The 26,683-nt window shown below is 35.0% G+C and overlaps 1 protein-coding gene across 28 annotated transcripts in view; it reads left to right on the top strand.

Moving 5' to 3' along the window:
- The window catches only part of dmd (dystrophin), a 249,405-nt gene that overhangs the window by 60,550 nt on the left and 162,172 nt on the right, over positions 1-26,683 (top strand). For all 28 annotated transcript variants that reach the window (XR_015475971.1, XR_015475970.1, XR_015475969.1 and 25 more), the window contains exons 10-19: positions 1,022-1,213; positions 11,255-11,436; positions 11,523-11,673; positions 11,752-11,871; positions 15,267-15,368; positions 15,622-15,729; positions 19,281-19,460; positions 19,693-19,865; positions 24,874-24,997; positions 26,354-26,441. Coding sequence is in view for 24 of the 28 variants with exons in the window: in XM_087236510.1 (XP_087092636.1) it covers positions 1,022-1,213; positions 11,255-11,436; positions 11,523-11,673; positions 11,752-11,871; positions 15,267-15,368; positions 15,622-15,729; positions 19,281-19,460; positions 19,693-19,865; positions 24,874-24,997; positions 26,354-26,441 (1,420 nt within the window). In the remaining 4 variants the exon portion in view is untranslated. The remainder of the gene's footprint in view (positions 1-1,021; positions 1,214-11,254; positions 11,437-11,522; positions 11,674-11,751; positions 11,872-15,266; positions 15,369-15,621; positions 15,730-19,280; positions 19,461-19,692; positions 19,866-24,873; positions 24,998-26,353; positions 26,442-26,683) is intronic.

The following is a 26,683-nucleotide window of genomic DNA, read 5'->3' as shown; positions in this document are numbered from 1 at the left end:
AGCATAGATCATTGAATCGGATTAGACCGTTAGCATCTCACTCAAAAATAATACAAAAAGAGTTCATTCATTCATTCATTCTTTTCGGCTTAGTCCCTTTATTAATCTGGGGTCGCCACAGCAGAATGAACTGCCAATTTATCCAGCATATTTTTTATGCAGCGGATGCCCTTCCAGCTGCAACCCATCACTGGGAAACACCCATACATTCTTATTTACACACAAACACTACGGACAATTTAGCTTATCCAATTCACCAGTACCGCATGTCTTTGGACTTGTGGGGGAAACCAGAGCACACAGAGGAAACCCATGCGAATGCGGAGAGAACATGCAAACTCCACACAGAAATGCCAACTGAATCAGCAGAGGCTCGAATCAGTGATCTTCTTGCTGTGAGGCGAGAGAGCTACCCACTGCACCCACCATGTCGCACTCCAAAAGAGTTTTGATTTGTAATAATGTGCAACGCTGTCGGCTAGTTACATAACTGGACACTATTTTCTGGTGCTGTGTAATATCTTTGTGCCTGCTACAGCCATGGTATGGCAGCAAAGTTCCTTGATTATTACTCTAGAATGAGAGTATAGTTCCTCATAGTATCCACCTAGAAAATAGCAATTTTCCATTGGTCTTACTACACGAGATAACTACAGAATAATCAAGCTTTTTTTGTATGTTTTCTTGAAACAAAATGCTAATGGTCTAATCCGATTTAATGATTTATGCTAAGCTAAGCTAAAAGTGAAACCAGAGATCGGCTGAATGGATTAAAAAAACTATTTAACTGTAGGGGAGATGTAAAACGAGCCCATTTTCAAAAAAAGAGAAGTTTTCTTTAAGGATGAATCAACCAGCCATGTATTCTAGGGGGCTTTACTCATGAATATCTAACCATTCCTTCAAGCCCATTGCACTCTTTAGGCAAGTCTTGATTTAAAACAAATAGCTCAATATTTTGTATTGTTTTCAAATCCATGCCGTTGTCTCACCCATTTGTCTGGCGTCTATCTGCCTGCAGTCTCCAGACAAGGCCGATGAACTGCGACCGTCCCCCAGTCCCCTGCCGCAGGGGCTAAATGAGCTGGAAAGCTACCAGAGTGCCCTGGAGGAGGTCTTGACCTGGCTGCTCTCTGCGGAGGACGGCCTGCAAGCACAGCCACCCATCTCTTCTTTTGTAGAAGAAGTCAAAGAGCAGTTTCACACTCATGAGGTATTTCACAGGTGATATTTTTCTTGCTTCGTGTTGCATTGTTTGAGCAAAAGTTTCGTTTTGCCTTTTTGACTTTTCAGTTCCTCAATATTAGGACAACGAATAGAACATTTCATTTCATTTAAACTGGTAATTTTGAATCAAAACGTCATAACACAATCTTTCAGTGAAATAAAAGACAGTTCAGTGTCATTTAGGCCAGTGTTTCCCAACCCTGTTCCTAAAGGCACACCAACACTACACATTTTAGACTACTTTTTATTCAAACACATCTGAATCAACTCATCAGAACATAAAAAGAGACTATAAAAGCTATCTACTGAAATATACTGTTGGTGTGCCTCGAGGAACAGGGTTGGGAAACACTGATTTAGTCATCTCAAACCCAGACCATTTTTTAATTTATGAATTGAAGTCACTGCCTGGATTTTTTTTCTTACAACTCATATTCCTTGGATATCTGTGAAATCGTGCAACTTTAATGTCTTTGATGCTGCTCATGGATATCATATTCAGAGGAGTCAATATTTTAAAGATATGAGCACATTAACATCAACTCAATTTTGTACTGGTGGGATTCCGATGCCTTGAAATTTCAAAGTGTAAATTAAAGATATCAAGCTTTGCCTGCACTAACATAATAATGATAATAAATTAGTATCTGCCTGAATTAATTGCAAATATTTACTGTGTGTTTTATTTTATTGTGCCATTGACTGCAAAATGGGATATAATATTTCAGGGCTATCTTCTGACTTAAAGGGCACCTATGATGTAAATAATCTTTTGTAAGCTGTTTGGACAGAACTGTGTAGGTATAGTCATATTGGGGTGATATAAAGACAATAAACCTCTTTTTTTAAATTTCCTGACATTTAAATAGGATTTAAATCCTTCCCATTTTGAGTCCCACCGCAACGTGAAGTAGGAGTGCAGTTTCCCCGCCCACTGAATTGATTGACAGCCACGAATTAACACGTCTTCGTAGTAACATGTATAATCATATCAACAAGACAGGACGTGCGCAAAGCAACTGGGATTAAAAGATCTGTTCTGCGCTCTGTGATCATCAGTCATCATCAGATGTGATCAAGAATGAGTTTTACAAGTTTAAAACAGACCATGCTTGTAATAAAGACAGTAAAATCACTGTAATTCTTCACTACAGCGGCATATTGTCAGTACAATTATAAAAGAAGACAATTCAATCTTGTTAAAATAAGGTTTTTTTTTGTACATGAACATAACGATATCCATAAAGCAGTGTATATTAATGTGTATCCTGTCACATTTACCTTGCAAAAACTGTGCAAACTTAAACGCCTGCTGTGTGAGTGTGTGCGTGTGTGTGTGTGTGCGCATGAAATTTGCAACAACATTGTGTGTGATTCAACTCAACAACAAATATATCAAATAATAATCATTGGGAAAGTTCTTACTGTTGTATTTCTCACAAACGTTACTTGAGATCTGTTTCCTTCATGTCTGTCAATGTGCTGTTTATCTGATGCAGCTGAGGTGGAGATTGAGACACACTCGGACAGTTACATGCACTGTAAAAAAAAATCCGTAAAATTTACGGTAAAATACCGGCAGCTGTGGTTGCCAGTACTTTACCGTTAAAAACACGGTACAAACCGTAAAAGTGATTTTTCATTTTTACGGTAAACTACCGTATTTTATTAATTTATAGACGTAATATGTCTGTATTTTAAATGACCAACATCTACACACCTTTTGTTACACAGTTAGACACGTTAGCACACCAACATGCAGGTGGTGATGAGGAAGTTACATAATGAGCCAATGCTTATCACAATTAACTTTTCCCACAAGCAGAAAAGAGTATCAGCATATAGAAGGTGCTCAGTGTCATTCACACAGCTACTAAACACCAGTATGGTAACACGCATAAAATAAAAGTCATGAAATAAACCTTGTTTATCAACATTAGATATAACACAAATCTATAATGCACATAACTGAAACAACTAAAAAGATCCATATTAATGTCAACAAAATGCTTAAAAAGTTATGTGCCATGCAGGGAGTTCTGGGAAAGTCAATTTACGGTTATTCACCGTATATATTAAGGAAACATACCGTTAACCAGGTTACGGATTTGTACTGTAGCATTTTTACAGTTTTTTTACCGTTGAAATCACGGCCATTTTTTACAGTGTGGGAATGGTGGTTGGGGAGAACTAGGAATAATTGCAAAGGCCACAAATAAGCTACAATGTGTTCAAAGCAGAAAATTCCAATATTCTGAAAGGTATAATACATAATCTGATGGGTATTTTGAGCTGAGACTTTACAGACACATTCTGGCGACACAAAAGACTTATCTTAAATCTTGAAAAGGGGGTAAAATATGTGCCCTTTAAAGGGATGCTTCGCTCAAAATTACAATTCTGTCATCATTTATTCACTTGTGGTTTCTTTCTTAAGTTTCCAAAGATATTTTGGATAACATGGGTAACTACACTGCATGTGACATTAAAACAACTGCAGGGTGATTAAATAATGACTAATGAATAATGAATTTAATTTTTTAACATTTAAAGAAGCAGTTTTGTCACAGCATTAAAAAGCTTTCTATCTCTAGCAGCATGAGACAGAAAAAAAACACAAAAAAACAAAGAAACTTGGCACTTTTGTTCAAAAGTGGCACCAAAAATCACTTGAATCCACATCACGTCTCAATTATGTTGTCAGAGCTTATAAGACTTTTCCAGAAGAACTACTGCACAGATTAAACTACTTTTTCAGAAGGAATTTGGAAGGCTGCTCCCAAGTACAAGTTTATAAATGCTCAAAGACAGTCTTGTCAGGTCCCATGTTTTTTAGCATCAGCAGACATTGGCAATGGCCTCTAGAGGTGAAGATGTTCCAGGGAAGGCGGTTAAAGCTAGCCGTATTTGTTGTGATTTCATGAGCTTTAGCTGACATGTGGCCTCTTTGGCTTCCTACATAAGAGTCTTATGACATGACCTTTGCCCAAGATAGAAGGGCATGTGGAGAATTACTGTCTGTTTACGTTCAGTCATTAGCTAGTCATTAAACGGTATGATCATTTAAAGAAGCAATTAAGTCTTCAACACAATTAAAAAAAATTCCAACAAATTAATACACTGCAAAAACTGGAGAGTTGAAATTTTCGATGTTAAACCTTTGTGTTGATTTCAACTCTCAAAATGTAATTTTAACACACATAATGTAGAATCATGTCAAGTGTTGAAGTCATATAAAGGAGTTGCTTTAACTCCCACGAGGAGTTATGATGATACTCCGCCCAAGCACCCAGTCCCCCATGCCTTTCATGTTAATTAGTAATCTCTGAGAGAAATCGCCATTAACAGCATGGTATAGTTTTTGACGGTTTATTCTATTATATTATATTATATTTATTCAGTTATGATATGATGTGTATAACAGTATCATGTGCAATATGCAATATAGAGCCCTGCACATGTAAACAAATGTAATAGATCTATATTTATATCAAAATAAGAAAAAAATCGGTTAGCAAATCATGGAAATGGTTAAAAGTAGGAAATCTCAGTTTATGTGTAGGCCCTATATACATTTACTGCCTATTAATGTGATACATACATTAAAATTTAGTTTATGTTTAGTTCATTTAGCTCAAGTTCATGTATATATCCAAAGATTAATGTTTTTTAAACATTTGTTTGCAAAGACATGATTTAAATATTGAGTTTTTTATCTGTTGTCGTTTACGTCGGGATAAAATTATTAACATTAAATTAATAAAACGATAAATATACAGATGAAGTCAAAATTATTAGCTCCCATTTTAATTACATTTTTTAAAAAATATTTCCCAAATGATGTTTAACAGAGCAAGGAAATTTTCACAGTATGTCTGATATTTTTTTTCTTTGGAGAAAGTCTTATTTGTTTTATTTTGGCTAGAATAAAAGCAGTTAAAAATTTTAAAAGCCTTTTTAAGGGTAAAAATGATTAGCCCCTTTAAGCTAATTTTTTTTTAATAGTCTACAGAACAAACCATCGTTATACAATAACTTGCCTAATTACCCTAACCTGCCTAGTTAATTACCCTAGTTAAGCCCTTAAATGTCAATTTAAGCTGTCTTGAAAAATATTCAGTAAAATATTATGTACTGTCATCATGGCAAAGATAAAATAAATCAGTTATTAGATATGAGTTATTAAAACTATTATGTTTAGAAATGTGTTGAAAAAAAAATCTTCTCTCCGTTAAACAGAAATTGGGGAAAAAATAAACAGGGACTAATAATTCTGGGGGGCTAATAATTCTGACCTCAACTATTCATATTCTAAAGGCTGTGGTTAAATAACTGGCTGCATGACCTGCGTTTTATGTAGCGCCCTCAATCAGCGAGATCGCTATTAATCGATTGGTGCAGTTTTGGCTGGTAAACTACAGTGTTTCACTTTTATTTTTATGCATTTTATGCGCTTGCTCTAAAAACTGCTATTTTGTCAATAAAGTTAAGAAGGCAGCGAGACAATTGCTGGTTTGATTACCGGCTGGGTCAGTTGGCATTTCTGTGTGGAGTTCTCCCAGTGTTCTAGTGGGTTTCCTTCAGGTGCTCTGGTTTCCCCCACAGTCCAAAGACATGCGCTATAGGTGAATTGGATAAACTAAATTGCCCGTAGTGTATGAGTGTGTGTGTGTGAATGCAAGTGTATGGGTGTTACCAAGCTGGAAGGGCATCTGCTGTGTAAAGCAGATGCTGGAATAGTTTTCGGCTCATTCCCCTGATAAATAAGGAACTAAGCTGGAGGAAAATGAATGAATGAATAAATGAGTGAAAGTTAAATTAGTCTGTTTTGTCCCAGAAATGCTCTTCACTTGATGCTTCTGTGGTCTGATTATTCAGTGTTTGACATGCAGTCAATAAAAGACTGATGCTTTACACTTCTGTGAGGCATATACGAATGGCTCTGAGTTTGGACAGGTGATTCATTTCTTTCAAATAACTTTCAACCCAAAGGGTGAAGGAGACTGTCTGAAAGTTTTAGGCCTAAGATATATTGTCCATGGGCTGTTATTTTCAGTGTTGGGGGTGACACAGTACAAATAATGTGAATTACGCAATAATATTACTTTTCTAAGTAACGAGTTAAGTAAAATGTTACGTTTGAAAAATAAGTAATAATATTTGAGATTTTGAAAATGTAACGTAAGTTACTTTTAGTTTAATTAGCTTTTAAAAAAGAAATTACTGAATTAAAAATAAAATAGTCGTAATGAATCAGGCAGACATTGAGAACATGTTCATTATTTTGAAAAAAAGGAAAAAGGGATCGTCTTAATGGACAGTGATTTTAAGACAAATAGTACAAAAGTAGCAACATATTGATTTAAACATTCGATAATCCAAATATATGGCATGTATAGCTCTCAGCTCAGGAAGTTCTCAGATAACATTATCCTAAACATTTTTTTTATGTATTTTTTTTTTTTTTTTAAGGAAAATGTGTACGTTATATGGTGCATTGTTAATTGCAGAGCTCCTCTAGTAAAGAAAGAAAAAAAAAGTTCTGAAAGAGATCAAGCCTCATGTTACTTTTTTATTACTTTTGAGTTACTTTTTATTACCTAACACATTACTTACCATAAAAAGTAACTAATTAAGGCAACTAGTTCCTTTTTTGGGGAGTAACTTAATATTGTAATGCATTACTTTCTAAAGTAACTTTCCTTAGCACTGTATGCAAATGGCTCTGAACTTGGAGAGGTGTTTCACTTCTTATAAATAACTTTGAACACAAAGGGTGAAGGAGACTGTCGGAAAGTTTTAGGCCTAAGATATATTGTCCATGGGCTGTTATTATCAGTGTTGGGGGAAACCCATTACAAGTAACGCAAGTTACGCAATAATATTGCTTTTCTAACGAGTAAAGTAGCATGTTACTTTTTAAAAAAAGAAGTAATACTATTTTAGTTACTTTTTTGAAAATGTAACGTGAGTTACTTCTTAGTTTAAATAATTAGCTTTTAAAAAATAAATTGCTGAATAGAAATCAAAGTAGTCACAATGAATCATGCAGTCAATAAGAAAATGTGTTTATTTTTTTGAACGCATCAAAGAAAAGGAAAACAGGATTGTCTCAATGGACAGTGATTTTACTTAAGACAAATAGTGCAAATGTAGCAAACACATTGCTTTAAACTTTCAATAATCCACGTATATGGCATGTATAGCTCTGGGGTCAGGAAGGTAACAGATAACATTATCCTAAAATATACTATTATGTGTTTTTTTAAAGGTAAATGCTAAAAAAGAAAGAAAAAACGCCAGGTAAGAAAAGTAACGCAAATGTAACTCAACAGTAACTTGACGCATTACCATAAAAAGTTACTAAGTAAAGCGACTAGTTAATTTTTTGGAAAGTAACTCAATATTTTAATGCATTACTTTCAAAAGTAACTTTCCCCAACGCTGCTTATTATTAACCCAGTTGTTTGTAATCGCCTTCATGTTTTCAATCTTCAAAAAAAATCTGATTTCTCTAATAGTGGCAGATGGTAATTATGAGTGTTTCCCCTTAGTTTCATATTCCACCATCTTTTCCAAACGGTTGGTCTGGGAGTCAAAGGATCAAACTGTGCCGTGTGTGGGTGTGAATTGAAAAGTTATCTGGGGATATTAAATGACTGAGAGAAAGCCATGATATAATGAGTGGAATATAATGAGAGAATGTGTCATGGATGAAAGCAGATGTGCTGAGAGATTTTCATGGGTGAGATCGATGTGAAGATCTAAATGCATATTATTGCTTTAAGCACATTTTTCTTCATTAGTTCTGCTGTAATGGCATCACGCTACTTAGTTTTTGTAGGTCTGTGTGAATTATGTGACATATGGTCAGTGTGGCTTATTGCCATTTAAAGTATGTTCTGCTACTAGTGCTTATACATGCAGTGGGGGAAATAAGTATTGGATCTGTCACGTTTTTGTCATTGTAAAGGAGCTGTTGACATGGAATTGAACCAGATTTTGGTTAAAACCCAAACAATACACACAAAAAAATATAACAAAACAAATCAATTTATTTATTTATTTATTTTATTGTGTGATACAGTAACAATGGAAAAATACAAGGATAATGTACTGAACCACTGAAACATATTTAATACTTAACGGATGCTCTCATATGAAGATTTCAACAGAGGGTAAAAATCGTGATGGTTCTGTGGGTCACATCTATCAAATTTGATCTTCATTTTGTATTATCAATTGGATTCAGGTCAGGTGATTGGCTAGGCCATTCTGCAGCTTGATTTTCTTTCTCTGAAAGCATTTGAGAGTTCCTTTGCTTGGCTGTGTTTTGGATCACAGTCTTGCTGAACATCCACCCTAGTTTTAACTTCATCATCCTGCTAACGTAGATGTTGGACTGAAACAGCTATTCATTTAAAATGAGGAAGGGCATAGGGTTGCTGAAGAACTACTGAGAGATTTCAGCTGCTGTCTGGGCTTTCACTGCGTTTCTACACCTGCCTTTCTTCATGTGTTCAATACTTTATTTCCTATGTCCTTTCATTTTATTTCACATAATTTTTAAACTAACTTATTTTGTTTACTTTTCATATATGAATTTATTTGGTTGTTACCAACATCTGGTGAAAATTTCAAGTCAACAGCACCTTTGTGTTTAAATCTTTATGTTTTCTGAGAGAAATAGTGGCATGTTCAATGCTCATTTACCCCACCGTGTATACACACACACACACACTCGCTGCTTAAATTAATTACACTACCTGTTATGATAAAGAGAAAACAATTATTTTAGGAATGTGGAAAATAACAAACTTAAACAAGCAGACATATTATATCTTAATTTGAGGCAGCACTTTTAACTTCTCTCAGAAGTCAGAAATTAGACACTTGTTACATTTAGCCAGTTTTTCCTATTGAGGACTGAAAGTAAATTACTGTAATTGGGCATCTGAAAACAACCTGCCTTATATTCAACATGCATAACAACAGCTGTTATACAGCATTGCAACTACTGCTGTGACTAAAGAGCTTACACATACTGGTGGATTATTAATTACAGAGACCAAAAAATGACTGGCAGCTGGGACACAAACCTTACATATTTGGTGGTTTAAGAAATGTTAATTACTGTACAGTAAATACATTTATGGGCATTATGGTGGCGCAGTGGGTAGCACGTTCGCCTCACAGCAAGAAGGTCGCTGGTTCGAGCCTCTACTGGGTCAGTCGGCATTTCTGTGTGGAGTTTTCATGTTCTCCCTGTGTTAGTGTGGTTTCCTCCGGGCGCTACCCCCACAAGTCCCAAGACACGCGGTACAGGTGAATTGGGTAAGCTAAATTGTCAGTAGTGTAAGATTGTGAATGTGTGTTTGTGGATGTTTCCTAGTGATGGGTTGCAGCTGCAAGGGCATTCGCTGCGTAAAACATATGCTGGATAAGTTGGCGGATCATTCCGCTGTGGTGAGCCCAGATTTATAAAGAGACTAAGACGAAAAGAAAATGAATGAATGAATGAATGTTCTTGTGACAGGAAGGCTGATTTCTCAGCATCATTATTTCAGACTTCTGTCACTAGATCAGTCTGAACTCAGTAACAATATGATGATTTGTGCCTTTATTACCACTTTTACTTGTGTTTTTGATGAAAAGAAATGTCAAATGAAGAGCATTTCTTATAAATCTTTTTTTGTTTAAATTGTTAGTTAGTGTTATGTTAGTACACATACTTTAAACACATACTTTAAACAAGGCATATAGATCATTGATAGAGAGTGTTCTCACATATAATATTGTTTCATGGTTTGGTAACACAACACTTAAACAGAAGAAAAAAATATCGTAAATTATCAATGATGCAAATAAGATAACTGGTCACAAACAACTTTCACTGAGGATTCCATTTGACTCCTTTATGCAAAAACAGCAGTAGCGATTTTTAAAGATAACACACATCCCCCTTCACTCAGCATTTGAATTGTTACCATCAGGACGCAGGTTTAGAATTCCTAAAGCATGAAGAAATACTTATAAAAAGTCATTTATCCCAATGGCAGTTGTTGTTATAAATCTGATCACTGTTTGAAGTGAATTGGGTGGTTGCCAAGAATGATCTGCAGTAGTTTGTATGGGGCTAATTTGTTTTTTAAACCTTTAACTTATGTTGTTGTCTTAAAGAGTGTTGTTATTGTGTGATTGTTGAATGTATGCAATTGTTGTCTTAAATCCAGTTAAAGACAAATTTCCTTTTTGTGCCCAGCAGAACGGACAATAAAGGTTAACCTTAAGCTCATAACAATACAAATATCTTTTTCTGTAGCTTGATTAATTTAATCCTTGCTGAATAAACATGGCCTTTTAATCATAAATGTAGCATAGCAAAAAAATCTTTATATTTATCTTCTGCAGTTGTTTTTGTATTGCTAATGTTACATGTTTAGATAAAAATTGGCCTTAGAGATTGCAAATGTGTACATTTAAATTTCTAAACTTTCTTGTTGACTGTAAAGTTGAGGCTAGAATTATTAGCCCTCCTGAATTATTAGCCCTCCTGTATATTCCCCCCACCCCCCAAATTTCTGTTTATCAACACATTTCTAAGCATGGTATTTTTAAAAACTCATTTCTAATGACTGATTTCTTTTATCTTTGCCATTGAAACAGTACATAATATTTTACCAGATACTAGTATTTAGCTAATCGTGCAATTTAAAGGCTTTACTTGGCAAAGTAGGCTAATTACGAAAATCATTGTATAACAATAGTTTGTTCTGCAGACAATCGGGGAAAAAAAAAAAACTAAAGAGGGCTAATAATATTGACCTTACTGTTTTTTTTTTTTTTTTTTAACTGCTTTTATTGTTGCTGAAATAAAACAAACAAGTCTCCAGAAAAAAAAAATATTATAGGTAAGACTGTGAAAGTTTCCCAGCTCTGTTAATCATCATTTGGGAAATATTTGAAAAAGAAAACAAACATAATAGCTAATCATTTTGGCCTCAACTGTATGTGTATTTGTGTCCAGGGCTACATGGTGGAGCTGACGTCTCACCAGGGCAGCGTGGGCCGGGTCCTGAAAGCGGGAAGTGTGTTGTTGTCTGGAGGGCAGCTGACTGATGATGAAGAGAGGGAGGTGCGGGAACAGATGAATCTGCTCAACTCGCGCTGGGAACATCTGCGTGTGGCCAGTATGGAGCGACAGAGCAGGTGGTCACACGTTAGCATGACGCGCCTCTGTTTACCCACAAATATTGATCGCTCATATACCTGATGTTGTGCTCAAACATTCCCAGGCTTCATGAAGTTTTGATGGACCTTCAGCACCAGCAGCTGAAGCAGCTCTCTGATTGGCTGGACACGACGGAGACTCGTATTAAAAGGATGGGAGCGCAGGCTTTGGGGCCTGAACTTGATGACATAAAGCGGCAAATCGAAGAGCAGAAAGTAAGTTCTGTCATTTTTTGGGTTGTTTATTAATGAGTAAACAAACTAATTAGGACATAATTGTTTGGTGTTTAAAAGCTCTTACAGGAAGATCTGGAGCTGGAACAAGTGCGAGTGAATTCACTGACTCATATGGTGGTGGTTGTAGATGAGAATAGCGGGGATGGCGCCACCGCAGCCTTGGAGGAAAAGCTGCAGGTACGTTTTATTTTTATTTTGTAATGTTAATAGAAAAATCCACTTTTTTTGGAAATAGGGTGGTGACGGCTTGGTGGCTCAATGGTTAGCACTATCACCTCACAGCAAGATGGTCAATGATTTAAGTCCCAGTTGGGTCAGTTGACGTTTCTGTGTAAAGTTTCCATGTTTGCGCGGGTCACCTATAGTTAAACAAATGAGTTGTACTATTTTTGAATCCATTCAGCTTATCGTATTTTTTTGTCAGGAGCTCTTTCTTCATTCTTACACTAGAATGAGAGGGTAGATTTTAGTCAAATTAACCTAGAAAATTTTCCAACCCTGGCTCATTGCGTTTACATACCCAGGTCTACATGTCTGAGGACAGTGAAAATATGTAACTGGAGGTACTGTCGCAGTTTTTTGTTTTTGCAAATTCCTCAGTGGCCACTGTGTATGCTTTTTGATCATCTCAAATATCTCTTGCATATCCTCTTGTAAATCCACCAGAGGGTGCAATATACACTTCAGCAGAAGAAGAAAAAATAAAGCCGTAGCAGCCGTGTGATTTCACCATGTTTTTAGCCTGTTTGTTTTGTTTTTTGGCTTTTGTTTTACCTGGTTTCTGGAACCGTTCTTCACCAGACTCAAATTTTGTCATCGCGGTCAACTCCGCTCTGCGTACCAAATCTGGCGACCTACGTGGTGAGCCTCTGGGCAAACACCTAAAAAGCGGTCCACACAGAACTGGTCAGCTGCTAGCGCTGGAAGGAACAGAAGTTGGCAGCAGCATCACACCGCTCCGTAGCATTCGTTTTAAAGGCGAAATGCACATAATTCGTGTTCTCCAGAAATCTAGACGGGTGTAGGTATCCACAATGAGCCTATGCTGAAATTTTTGTTTTCTGTCAGTCTTAAAACAGGTTGTAACTACAGAAGAGTCAGTACGTAATAGGAAAATTATCAAAACATTTTTTAAGCAAGATGCTAATGGTCTAATCCGATTTAATGATTAATGCTAAGCTAATCTAAACTGTATTTAAAACTGGTAAAAAACTGTTTACCTCTACAAGTCTTGTAAAATGAACCTATTTCCAAAAGGTGGTGTTGTTTTTTTAGTAGGTCCTTGTTTACACCTAACATTTTGATGAACTGTAATTGATCCAGTCTCAAGTGAACAATTCTAAATATTGAAATACAGCTGGTTTACATCTTTTTGAGCTACCAGAAGTAGTTGAATATGAAGAAGTGTGGGCAAATGCATTCGAACAGCTACTAAAAGACCATATACAGTCTTTCTGCTGACCTCGTTCTTAAATATTTTGGGACTTGCTGTTGAAGAATTCTAGCCAGATGGTATTTAAACTGAAATTGCATATTTGTTCTGAAGGCAAAAATGGTGTAACTTTCCCCTAACACCTCTGATTCTAACACAAACTCACAGCCGTAAGCATAGATTTGTAGCTGTCTCTCTGTGTGGTTTTCTGTTTATATCTCAGTTATTTGGCAGTGTTAGATTTGAAATCAGAAAACACACATACATACATACATACATATAACTGGGATTTTTAACATTTTGAGTTGACCTTAAATTGACCCTGACCCTAAATAAATCAGGAAATTGCTTGAAAGTGAACAAACTTAATTAAAAGAATTCTACTGAAAAGTCTATTGAAAACCCAATAATACCTTTGGAATTACATTATCTTTCAGATGAGGTGTTTAACTAAAGTCCTGACTGTCTGAGGTCAATCAAAATTTCATGACACTTTTCATAAAGATTAGGAGTGTAACAAATTTCGTTTTTTTATAAGTGATTGATCAAAGGTCCTATTGATTTAAAAGTATGTACTGTGATCATCACAATAGTATGTTTTAATGTTTAACCAGACAGTTTGTTTTGAAATGCTTTTATTTTGTAGCTACAAAAGGGCAAACTATGACTGTTCTAAAAAGACCTTATAAATCATGTTATGCTACAGTATCGCCAAATATTGTGTTACAATCTGTTTTCTTTTAATTAGGACTGGGTTTGTATTAATGCTTGAAACTGTTTGTTCACAGTCATTTCTTAATCTAGAGATAAAGTTAATCTCTGTGAAAATGAAAGTCTGTAATATTGTACATGAGTGTGAGTTGTATAGCTTGCATGTATCCACACATGCACAGGTCCAAGGGATTTATTTGTTGCAATCATTCATGTCCATATGTGAACTTAAGCTTGATAAACATGCTTCTGAATTATAAAAAGACCTCTTAAAGCTCACTGATTCAATCTCTCTGATCAATGAGGCTTACAGTCAGTCAGTTCCAAAAATAAACACAAAAACCAGTCCTAATTGAAAGAAAACAAGCTGACAAAAAGATTGAGTCCAACATGTGCTTATAAAATGTGACTATAAAGCCAGTCGGTGGTGCCTTGTAAGTCTGTTCAGCTTATGTGTGTTATTTTTTTATATATATAAATATAAAATGTAGCATTTCAGTCTCATGACCTTCATCAAACATGTATACATAGAAATCATATTAATCATACTGTATGCAGCAGATAAAGAAGTACTAGTCTATGTATATATGCCTGATGAAGGTCGTGAGACCAAAATGCTACATTCAATTTAATACATCGTTCAGCACGTATTGATAGTGTGTGGGATTGTTTCCTTTTGGCAATAAGCTGTATATTCTGTCTGTTGATCTTTCTATCTTTGTTTTCTTATCCATCCATCCATGTCTTTTTTTTCCGTCCATCTGTCCATCTTTGTTTTCTATCTATCTATCTATCTATATCTATCTATCTATCTATCTATCTATCTATCTATCTATCTATCTATCTATCTATCTATCTATCTATCTATCTATCTATCTATCTATCTATCTATCTATCTATCTATCTATCTATCTATCTATCTATCTATCTATCTATCTCTGTCTGTCTCCATCCATCCATCCATCCATCTATCTGTCCATCCGTCTACCTGCCTATATCTGCGATTCACCATTTCCAAAACGAAATTTACGGCCAGTTTTAAAGACTGAATCTAGAATTTGATGAGAATATAGAATCATGAGAGATTCTATTATTGTTGGCTGGTCATTTTCCCAAAATAATGAAGAATGAAAGTCCTCTCTAATACACATTGTGGCGAGGGGGCGTGGCCGAGAGCCGTGGGAACGGGGTGAGGCCACCGCGTAAGTGGATACACCTGCGGTGCGCACCTGCCTCGGATCCCACGGCTCTCGGCCACGCCCCCTCGTCACACACATCATGAGGGTAAAAACAGTTTTCAAACGCCCTCCTCTATTTCTGACCCAATACAAAAATACCCATCACAATACCAAGTGTAAACAAGACGTGTGGTATAATGTTTTGTTTACTTGAATTGGTTTTCCCTAACACCTCCACGCTACTTCCACAGAACCTTGGGGAACGATGGGCAGCGATCTGTAAATGGACTGAAGAGCGTTGGATCCTCCTTCAAAAGATCCTGCTGTGCTGGCAGCATTTCTCTGAGGAGCAGGTATACCAAATCCTTCCAGAACGTGCCCGAGAAAGCTTTTGCAATGCATTTAGCAGCTCTGAAATCTTCTTTTGAATTAAATGACTATAATGAGAGCATGTCTGGGGAAACATAACGCTTTTGAAGACCCCCTTTTTCTCAAGAGAATCAGCCGATAACATCACCAGAGCTAAAAAAAAAAGCGAAACAGGAAAAGCAGCAGTGCAGAACACATCTCACAATCTCCCTTTAATCCGCTGCGCTTGTTTTATAGCTGCTGTTTGATTCTTGGCTGACTCAAAAGGAGGAGTTGGTCCAGTCCATCCAAAGCAGTGGCACAAATGACCCAAATGAAGTAGCCGCCAACCTGCGGAAGCTGGCGGTAAGTGGCCACACGTAATCCAGACTCACCGATGCATTAAAAGCAGCCCTACTTTACATAATTAACAATCGAATACTGATGGGGGAAAAAAAGTATTTTTATTCTTGTTGATTATGCTGCATGACATGTTAAATCTTCACATTACTAAAGTAAAATGGGTTGTTAATGTTGCGTGGTGTTGAAATCTTTTGTGCTGGGTTTGAAATCAGGGCTTTTTATGAATGCAGCATGATTCCCAGACAGTGTTAGAGAATTTTAAGAAATATAATTGAGACAAAAGCATTCCTTTCTCCTAATTCTGAGTTCATAACACACAATTCTGACTTCTTTTTTTTCCTAATTGAAAACTAAGAGATTATTGGCCCTATCATATACCCAGCGCTATAAGGTGCAAGATGTGTTTGGTGTGATTTGTTGCTATTTACAGACCAGCACAACCTTAATTTTTACATTTTGCACCACGTTGTTTAAATAGCAAATCTAGTTCTCATTAGTAGGCCCATCCGGAATCTGCAAAATTTCACAGATTTCTGCAGATTTTTAGCTCATCATGAATTCTGTTCATTTACATGAGTAAATGTGTGTAAATCTTTATTAATTTAGTTTTTATTTTATTATTTTCAGTAATATTATTGACTAATGTGAAAATGTTCATCTGATTTATGTACAATGCAGTTTGTAAAGTAATATTTTCTATCTTTTACTAGATATATTATAAGACAAACTTGCTTTATTTACCAAATAAAGTGAATCTAATTGGATTTGCATTTTAAACATTAAATAAAAGTTAAAAGATATAATTTTTTTATTGTAAATATTAAGGTTTTAGTTCGGATACTCACAAAATAATTCTGCTGAAATCTGCTGACTTTTACCAAAATTCTCCGCAGAAATAGCAAAAAACATCTGCAGATTCCGTCTGGCCCTACTTATGAGTGTAAAAGTAAAAGTAAAGAGAAAGTAAGGCCGAATGGAGGAGGCTCGTTCTTTAACTTTATGCTGCAGGCGGTCTGTTTAACTGTTTTCTCGCTAGTGAAGTGTTCAGTTTTTCCACTTACAAAGTCCACCATGTACAGTAAAAAGGAAGTGCGCCATGACGTGACTGAGTCTTAAAGGGAATGAGAGATGAGACTCTGATTGGTTTAATGCATGTAATGCTCTAAACACACCCATAACTTATTAAGAGAATAAGAACAACCTTGTTAGACCATGCGCCGGGGCGCAGAGCTTATTTTTCCGTTCTTAAAATAGCAAAAGTGAATTCAGACATGCCGCTAGTGCTTTTGCGCCATGCGTTTTAGACTCTGCGCTTAGATCTTTAAAATGGAGCTCATTTTCTGGCTTTATATGTCTGTATTCTGACTTTTTCCTGTAGTTCTGAGATTTATGTACAATTCAGACATTTTATTCTTGTTATTCAGAGTTATAAAACACAATTATGATTGATGAGTTTATGTCTGGGTTTATATGTTGAAATTCGGAGGAAAAACTTTCTGGCTTTTTGTTAAATTTCCGACCTTATTTTTTTTGTAAATACAGTTTAGATTAGCTTAGCATTAATCATTAAATCGGATTAGACCATTAGCATCTTGCTTAAAAAATGTTTTGATAATTTTTCCTCTGCCTTTTATTCTTTTGAGTTTATTTTGCACAATTCTACCACTTTTCTCAGAGTTGTAAGATCTGATTGTGTGATAAAAGTTGTAAGGTTGTCATTGTTTGCATTCAGGAAGCTTAAAGGGATAGTTCACCCAAAAGTGAAACTGTCATCATCCTTTACTTGCATTCTGTCAAGTAAATTAAGTGAGTGGTCCTACAAAAAGCAGCCATTGACATGCATTGCAGAATCCAAAAATTCTATGATAATCAATGGCTGTTTGTTTTTCAGATAAATAATCAGTAAAATAGTTTTTTATCTTATATGGCAATAAGTGCCAACAAATAACAATAATATAAGCTTTTTCCATGCTTCTACCATTTCTTAATTTTTAAGAAAGTTTTTTTCCCCCTCAAATTATAAGTTGCATTTAATGCATATAAATGGCTAAATTTTATTACAACATAATAGTAGAGCGAGATCAACTGATAGATGAAGTTCAACCTTAAAGGGACAGTTCACCCAAAAATAAAAACTGTCATCATTTACACAACCTGCACACAATTACATTGACTTTAGTAACTGTAATCAAATTATACAGATTGAAAATGTAATTTGTTACATTCCTGCGTTCCGCAAAAATGTCATTAGAAAACAGTAACGCTTTACTATAAAAATGTGTTACATCCAACTCTGATTATTAATTACCTCCAGAATTGTTAAGAGCATCAGTGCTCCACATCTAATGCCTTCAAATTCCACCACACACTTATTGCATGTCAGCATACTGAGGTTCAAGTCATTTATTAAATAAGGAAAAGATTGACGCAGCTTCTCCTTCCGCTATAAATTCAGTTTTTACTGTGGATATTTGGCGGCAGTTAATCAGGATGTGACAATTTTGTTCTCTTTAACTCATTGGATGAAAATGCTGCTTTATTTGCATGTCTTTTATGCGATATACCAGTTTTGCACATACATTTAGTTTGCATCTTTGGATGGAAACATAGCTAATGACTTACCTGATGACCCTAAATAATCAAGTCTTTAAATGTCACTTTAAGCTGAATTCTACTATCTTAAAAATATCTAGCAAAATGGCGAAGATAAAAGAAATCAGTTATTAGTTATTAAACCAATAATGTTTAGAAACATTATTTTGGTTGATCAGAAATTGGGGAAAAAAATTCAAGAGGGCTAATAATTTGAGGGCTAATAATTCAAGTGGGCTAATTATTCTGACTTTAAATGTATATCATTTATGTTGTCTGTTTCACACATTTTTGATTTGTGTTGGGACAACCTATATGAAATGTGTGGAACCCTGCATTTTTTACAGTGCAGTTTGGTGTATTTGCCTTCGGCCCATAGGCCTCTATTAAATTTGTTTTTTGATAACACACACCTTCATAACAAGAAGTTTGGGCACCGCTGCTCTACATTATCATTGTTATTTTTATTCAAATGGTAAAATCCTGACCAAGAAATGTTATTTGTGCTGGCCAGTTTGTTATTTATAATTTTCCTAAATGACAATAGGCTTGTTTTTAATTTGAAACATTCATATATATATTTCTAATGATATATGATGTGATAAATTTGTATTTCAAAAAAATAAGTATTATTTTATATTTCTTTATTTTAAATATTTAGTAAGTATTTTTGGTACGTTAAGTGTGGTTATGATGACCATCCGACAAGCTAATTCAGCTGAAAATAATGTGAGATTTAAAATGTATTTAAATCTCATAATTAAATAGAAAATGAGGTGTATAATTGCATCTGCCAATTCTAAATGTATACAGTATTTTACTATTTATACAGTAACTCCCAATGTTTTCTTACAATTTTCTTATAATTAAGACTTTTTCCTCACAATTCCTAGAAAAAGTGAGAATTGTCATATAAGTTGATGAATGACGCATAGGAGAACATAACAAATTTCTTTCCTCAGATTTTAAAAGCAGACCTGGAGCTGAAGAGGCAGACCATGGACAAGCTTTGCTCGCTCGTCCAGGATCTGCTGACTAACATCAAGAGCAAAGAGGCCGCTGGGAAGCTGGAAGCAAAGCTGGAGAGGTTTGCTCAGCGCTGGGACAAATTGGTGCAGGCGCTTCAGCTCACCAGCACCAAGGTGGTTATGCTAATGCCATTCCATTTACTGTGTCTCATCTCTTCCGCAATACTCTTCCATCTATTTCTATTTCGCTCGAAATTTGATACGGCTTTCCCTGCCATCGCTCCGAATAAATAAAGCGCTCTCACTATACATCTCGCCGCCTCTCTTTCATGTGCACTCCAGAAATCAGTACACTTCCGTACACTCGCACAATGCATGTCTTACTTTAACTTTCGTCCCCTCTTAGATTTCAACTATTGTCACCACATCCCAGTCGGAGATCACGCACACAACCATGGCAACTGTCACCAAGGTGACCACGAACCAGAAGAAGATGGTGAAGCATACTAAGGAGGGCATGTCCACCCCTCCACCTCAGAAAAAGAGACAGATTGTCGTGGATTCAGAACTGCGGAAAAGGTGAGCTTGTGTGTTTCGGTTTCATCACAGGTCACTGGACGTGTTGGATCTATTTGTGACAACAGAAATAGGAGACTTTTTTATGATTGTTCAGTGTTTCTGCTTTTGAGATCGAGAACTGTTGAAATAAAGCTTGAGCTAAATTAAAGTAAATTAAAGCTTAATTCTGAGTTTGTTGCACAGTTTTTCTGCTTATGATTCACTACAATTTTGACTTTTTCCCTTTGCAATTTTGACTTCATGCAGTACTGCACAATTCCACACAGTTCTCAATTTTCATTGCACTATTTTAAACTTTTCTCCTTTCAATTCTGAGTTCATACACTCACCGGCCACTTTATTAGGTACACCTTACTGTCGCATTGGACGCCCTTTTGCCTTTAGAACTGCCTTAATCCTTCGTGGCATAGATTTAACAAGGTACTGGAAATATTCCTCAGAGATTTTGGTCCATATTGACATGATAGCAACACGCAGTTGCTGCAGCTTTGTCGGCTGCACATCCATAATGTAAATCTCCTGTTCCACCACATCCCAAAGGTGCTCTATTAGATTGAGCTCTGGTGACTGTGGAGGCCTCTTGAGTACAGTGAACTTATTGTCATGTTCAAGAAAGCAGTCTGAGATTATTCGCGCTTTGAGACTTGGCGCGCATCCTGCTTGAGGTAGCCGCCAAAAGATGATGGGTACACTGTGGTCATAAAGGAATGGACATAGTCAGCAGGTAGGCTGTGGTAGTTGACACGATGCTCAGTTGGTACTAATGGGCCCAAAGTGTGGCAAGAAAATATCTCCCACACCATTACACCACCACCATCAGCCTGAACCATTGATACAAGGCTGGATGGACCCATGTTTTCATGTTGTTGACGCCAAACTCTTACCCTACCATCTAAATGTCACAGCAGAAATCTACATACCTCGGTCATAACAAGTGGTTATTTAAGTTACTGTTGCCTTTCTATGAGCTCAAACCAGTCTGGCTATTCTCCTCTGGCATCAACAAGGCATTTGTACCCACAGAACTGCCGCTCACTGGATATTTTCTGTTTTTCAGACAATTCTCTGTAAACTGTAGAGATGGTTGTGCGTGAAAACCCCCCAGTAGATCAGCAGTATCTGAAATGCTCAGACCAGCCAGTCTGGCACCAACAACCATGCCACATTCAAAGTCACTTAAATCACATTTAGTCCCCATTCTGATGTTTGGTTTGAACTGCAGCAGATCGTCTTGACCATGTCTACATCCCTAAATGCATTGAGTTGCTGCCATGTGAGTGGCTGATTAGAAATTTGCATTAATGAGCAGTTGGACCTAAGTGTTCCTAATTAAGTAGCCGGTGAGTGTATAACAGCAGTAAATTTTTTATTTACTATATATTTTCTCTTCGCAATTCTGATTTCATACAATACTGCACAATTCTCAGTTTGTTCCTCACAATTCTGAGTTGATATCACTAAAGTTTATATCACATAATTTTAAGTTTCTATCTTTAACAATTATAAAAGTCTGTAAATTTTGAATACTAATGGGTAACACTTTATTTTGATGGGGGATTTGAGTATTAGAAGACTGTCTGCTTAATATCCGTTGATACTGCTCCTTCAACAGACATTTAACTGACTATAAGAAACCTTAACCTCAACCTAGCAGTCTACTTATAATCTAATGAGAATTAGTTGGCATGTAATTGCAGCCAACGGACCATCAAAATATAGTGTGACCTAATAAGGTTATTGTATAGCTCTCTTTAAACACTTTTTTTTTTTAATTGAACTAGTTTTTAGAATTTTCATAATTACTTTTTATTAGCCAAATCTGCTTTAAGTAAAACCTTTTCATGATGGCAACACACAAAAAAACGTTAGTGTTGGTGTAACTTAATATAATTATGACACACATTTCAGTTAATTGACTGAAATGAAACCCAAGAGTAAAATGAGTACAAGATCAAATCTGTTTCATTTGAATTATCTTGTGAATGTAACACACTTTACTCCCTATGAAGCAATCAATCTTCGTTTGGAAAACCAGAATGTTCCGTTAACTATTGCAGTTCAGAAATAACACCTGCTTTAATAACATGCATTGCTTTTAGATGTAACATATGGACTCCGCAATTAAAAATAGACTGATCTCAGAACATTATTGCTGTTAATAAAGCCGAAAGCATCCAATGCATGAATACTACTATTCTGCACAGTGGTAAATGAAAAACCTTAATTGAAAATGAAACTAATTAAAGCACTTAAGATTATAGTTTTTCCCTTTTACATATGACATTTTTTCCTCTTAATGCAATCCCATTGGAGTCATTGGGAACTACTGATCTACTGTTCTAATAAAATTTCTAGTGAAGTCATCCCAGCATAAATACACACACACACACACACACACACACACACACACACACACACACACACACACACACACACACACACATTTATACATGTACATGAGTCAACATTTAACGTGGAGCAGAAATCATTTAAAAATATTCCAGAGACAAGAGGTTAAGGTTATAATAGTTTTGGATTTTTCATTAGTTTTAGTTTTTATTTCCTTTTGACTTTTTGTTTTCAAATTCAGTTAGTTTTAATTAGTTTTTTAGTAGCAGGTCTATTAGTTTTGATTAGTTTTTATGTATTTAAATTGCTTAGTTTTAGTTTAGTTTTTGTTAGTTTCAGTATTAGTTTTTTTTTTTCTGAACAGGATATTTGTTAGGTGCAAGATTCAAAATCATCAGAATAAACCACAATCACAAAGAATGACCACAATCATCCACCACTACCTTCTACACATTCTCCAATTCAAATACAACAGCCTACAACTTACCAAAGATATTGGATGTAGTCAGCAATCATAATTTCGGTCAGTTAAAACATCACTACGATCTGAAAATTTTCTACAATTTAGTTTTGCAACCCAACTGAAGCATGATTCACTTATTGAAAGTCCGTTACGGTTTCTGTTATGAAATTTTGTCAGATCGTTTTTGTCAGATCCTCTCATTTAAGCCCCTGGTTTACCTGTGCTTCAGTTGTTCAAGTTTAGTTCTCTCACAGCAGGCTGTCATGTACTGTTTGTGTTTGGTTAACCATCTGCTCAATCATGCATGCGCAGTATTATCGGTTTACTGCTTCTCAAATCTGATCTCAGTGTACTGTTCTAATAACTGAATAACTCAGTATATAATGGTTTATTTCGAGTCAGAGGGGGGTATTTGGCATGTTAAAAAGTAAGTAGTTTCTGGATAAAAGTGCTTACTGGAGACGTAAATAAAAAACGATTCAGTTCGATTTGGGGAACTAGTTCCACCGGTTAACTTTGAAGATCCGGATAAAAAGAGCGATTTGTTCGCGATTCCTATTAATAAGGCAGAAATAAAACCTATTTATTAGACACAAATGTGTTAGATTAATAATTCCAAGTCTCTGTATTTAATGCTGTCACCGTGCTGCTGTCATGTCCACTCAATGTTTTTGTCGCGGGAGAAACAACGAGAACTGACTCGAGGAGAACCAGCTTGATATGGCCAATGGCATCAAGACTCTGAGGTGCTGTACAGGTCAAACACCTACAGCGCGAAGTAAATAGATTTACTTCTAAAAGGCTTACAGTAGACTTGCATATGAAATACATTTACATAGACAAAAATGATGGACATTTTTGCTTTAACTGTAGTTAAAGTTAGTTTTGTATGTACACAATACGGTTTTGTTTTTTATTTATTTCAGTTATCGAAAATGATTTTAGATTTTAGTTTTAGTTTTTTTTGTTAGCTGTAATATCCTTGGAATTGGTGTTCAATAGTTTAAGAACAACTTGGTTTTGATCCACTTCAAAGATACTGTATATTTAGATGTAAATATAATTTATTCATTTATGTTTACCATCTAAGTAGATTGAACATAATACAAATCAGTTGTCAACTATTTTATATTTGAAAAAATCTGCAAATTTTAATCAAGTCATTTGAGATAACAGCAGAAATCTTTGTTTTATGTGATTTTATTTTATATTATATTTTTAAGTGAATATTAATGTAGATCTACACTGCTGGATTTCACGCAATTCCTTATAAATCGAGTAAGTTAACCTAATTGTTTTAAATAAATTATCAATTCAAGTGAATTTGTATGACTCTTTTTACAATAACTATTGTTTTAAAGCAGCTTTACAAAAGTTGCACATTATTGCATTACAATCAATTATAAGTTATTATATACAGACATCATTAACCTGCCATTTTATAGCATTTAGGTGGTGTGCACATGTTAAATGAAGTGCATTTATTAAGTATATGTGTTGCCCTCGAAGTCCAGTGTTTGAGCCATAAATGAGAAGGCTCGACCTCCTTTAGTAGACTTTGCTATTCTGTGTACTACCTGATTTTAAAGTCTTAAAGAACGAGTTGGATTGTAGTGAGACAGAAGGTTGGTGAGATAAACAGGAGCTAGATTATTTAAGGCTTTATAGGTAATAAGCAATATTTTATAATCAATACAGAATTTAAAATCCAGCCAGTGTAAAGAGGGTAAATATGGGGTGGTATGGTAATATTTTCTGGACCCAGTATGAATAAATATAAGTGGATTGAACATAAAACTAATAAGTTGTAACAAAAACAAACTCAAGAATTGTGTTGATTTAAGCTGATTTTAAATAAGTAGTTTGAACAAACAGGAAAAATCATTGTTTTTATGTTCTTGTGTCCACTGGAGTCCTCAGCACACATTCTCAAAGGAATTTATGTTGTGCGGAGGTTTTACATATATATTTTCAGTGTAAATCTGAGATACTGATCAGGACTGTGGTTTTCTGCAGAGAAGGCTTTTTCTTCCCATCTAAATAATCACTTTTGAGTTCAGAAAGGACGCTGAAACAAAGCCTGCAGTGATGGGGAAAATGCTAATCAATGCCTGAATCCCAACAACATTCAAAAGCCTAACAAACAACCAAGAATTACTAATTTGTTTTGCTGTTCTCTCATCGATGTCCCTGCAGATTTGATGTGGACTTCACTGAAATTCACAGTTTTATGACTCGGTCCGAGGCTGTTTTGCAAAATCCCGAGTTCTCAATCTCCCGTAAAGAAGGCAGTGTGGCAGATCTCTATGAAAAAGTGCTGGTAAGACCACATAAACACATTTTATAGTGATTCACCTGTATTGCACAACAAATGAATGTAACATAGAATGGATAACAGACTGTGAAGTATTTGTCGTATTTGTCGTATAAATTTGCATTGCAAAAATATTTTTCATTAAAAATTACTGCAATTTATATGAATTAATTTATTAATCAGTAACATTTAACAAACAACAATATAAAGAAAAGAATAATCCGTCAAAAGAATCACAACCAAGTTTTCATTCAGCATTGAGCTAAACCTAACATTGCAGTCAAATCTATTTGCTTCGGAGTAAATAACAGATGACTGTGACCAAATTAATGCCTTTAGATATAGCTTAAACAAATAACATTTCAAAGTAGACTAAAATAAAGACACTTACTATTCTTTCGAATTAGTGGTTGTGTGTGCTCACTGACGGTCGCAGACACGCTAAAGGACCAGAATTTATGAAAACAAATGTTCAAATAGACACTATCAATAAACTGTGCAATTGCAATCTAAACAACTACATTCTTTACTAAAATAAGCTTCAAAAGTCCATTATGTTGTCCAACAGCTGCAATATTTGTCAAACTGTGTAGAGAGTTGTTTTGCCTTCTTGATGTCGCTGGTGTGGGCGGAGTAATGCACAAGGGTGAAGAGGCTGTTCGAGTGCTGATAGTCGTGACATTAATGTAATATCAGCACTCGGACAGCCTCTTCACCCTTGTGCAATCAGATTCGAGAACCAGACAGAACTGTTGTATAATCAGTTATATGGGATATAGACAACATCTATGTGTACATGTTCAATGAAGTGTTTATGTCTGTTTTTAATGATCAATGTTAAGAAAAATACATACAAATGACTTTATATTATATATTATATTAAAATTTATATTATATTGTATTAAAATTTATATTATATTATATTAAAATTTATATTATTATATTATATTATATTAAAATGTATATTATATTATATTGATTAAATTATATTATATTATATTACATTATATTATATTGTATTATATTATATTATGTTATATTATTATTTATTATATTGTATTATATTATATATTATATTGTTTTGTATTATATTTTATATTATATATTATATTATATTATATTATATTATATTATATTAAATATTATATTTATTATCATATTATATTATATTGTATTGTATTGTATTGTATTATATCATATATTATAATGTTTTATATTATATTGTATTGTATTATATTATTTTAAATATTATATTTATTATATTATATTATATTATATTCAAATTAAGTACAATATATTTTAAAATTATATGTAAAGCACTGCTTTTTAAAATGTATTGAACTTTCTTTTGATCATTTGTAGGCAATTGACAGAGAAAAACCCGAAAAGTTCAGGAAGTTGCAAGAAGCCACTCGCTCAGCCCAGGCTTTGGTGGATCAACTTACCAGCGGTAATAAAATGGATTACTTTCATAAGCACATCAATTTCAGTGTGAATATCTTTGAATATCTTCTAAAAGCAAGACTTTTATTCAAACCTGCTCTCATTTTTCAGTGAGAAAGCTTCAGAGATATCTAATTCAGAAAGCAATAATCTGCATTTTGTTGCTAATTAAAGTAATAAAATCCTGCATAATGTTAGCTTGATTAATAATAGATAGAGATGTACATCTATGGGACGATTCCTAGCTAT

This window comes from Danio rerio, chromosome 1, assembly GCF_052040795.2.
Source record: "Danio rerio strain M-AB ecotype USA chromosome 1, GRCz13ab, whole genome shotgun sequence".
Lineage (NCBI taxonomy): Eukaryota > Metazoa > Chordata > Actinopteri > Cypriniformes > Danionidae > Danio > Danio rerio.
This window is presented reverse-complemented; position numbering and strand designations above follow the sequence as displayed.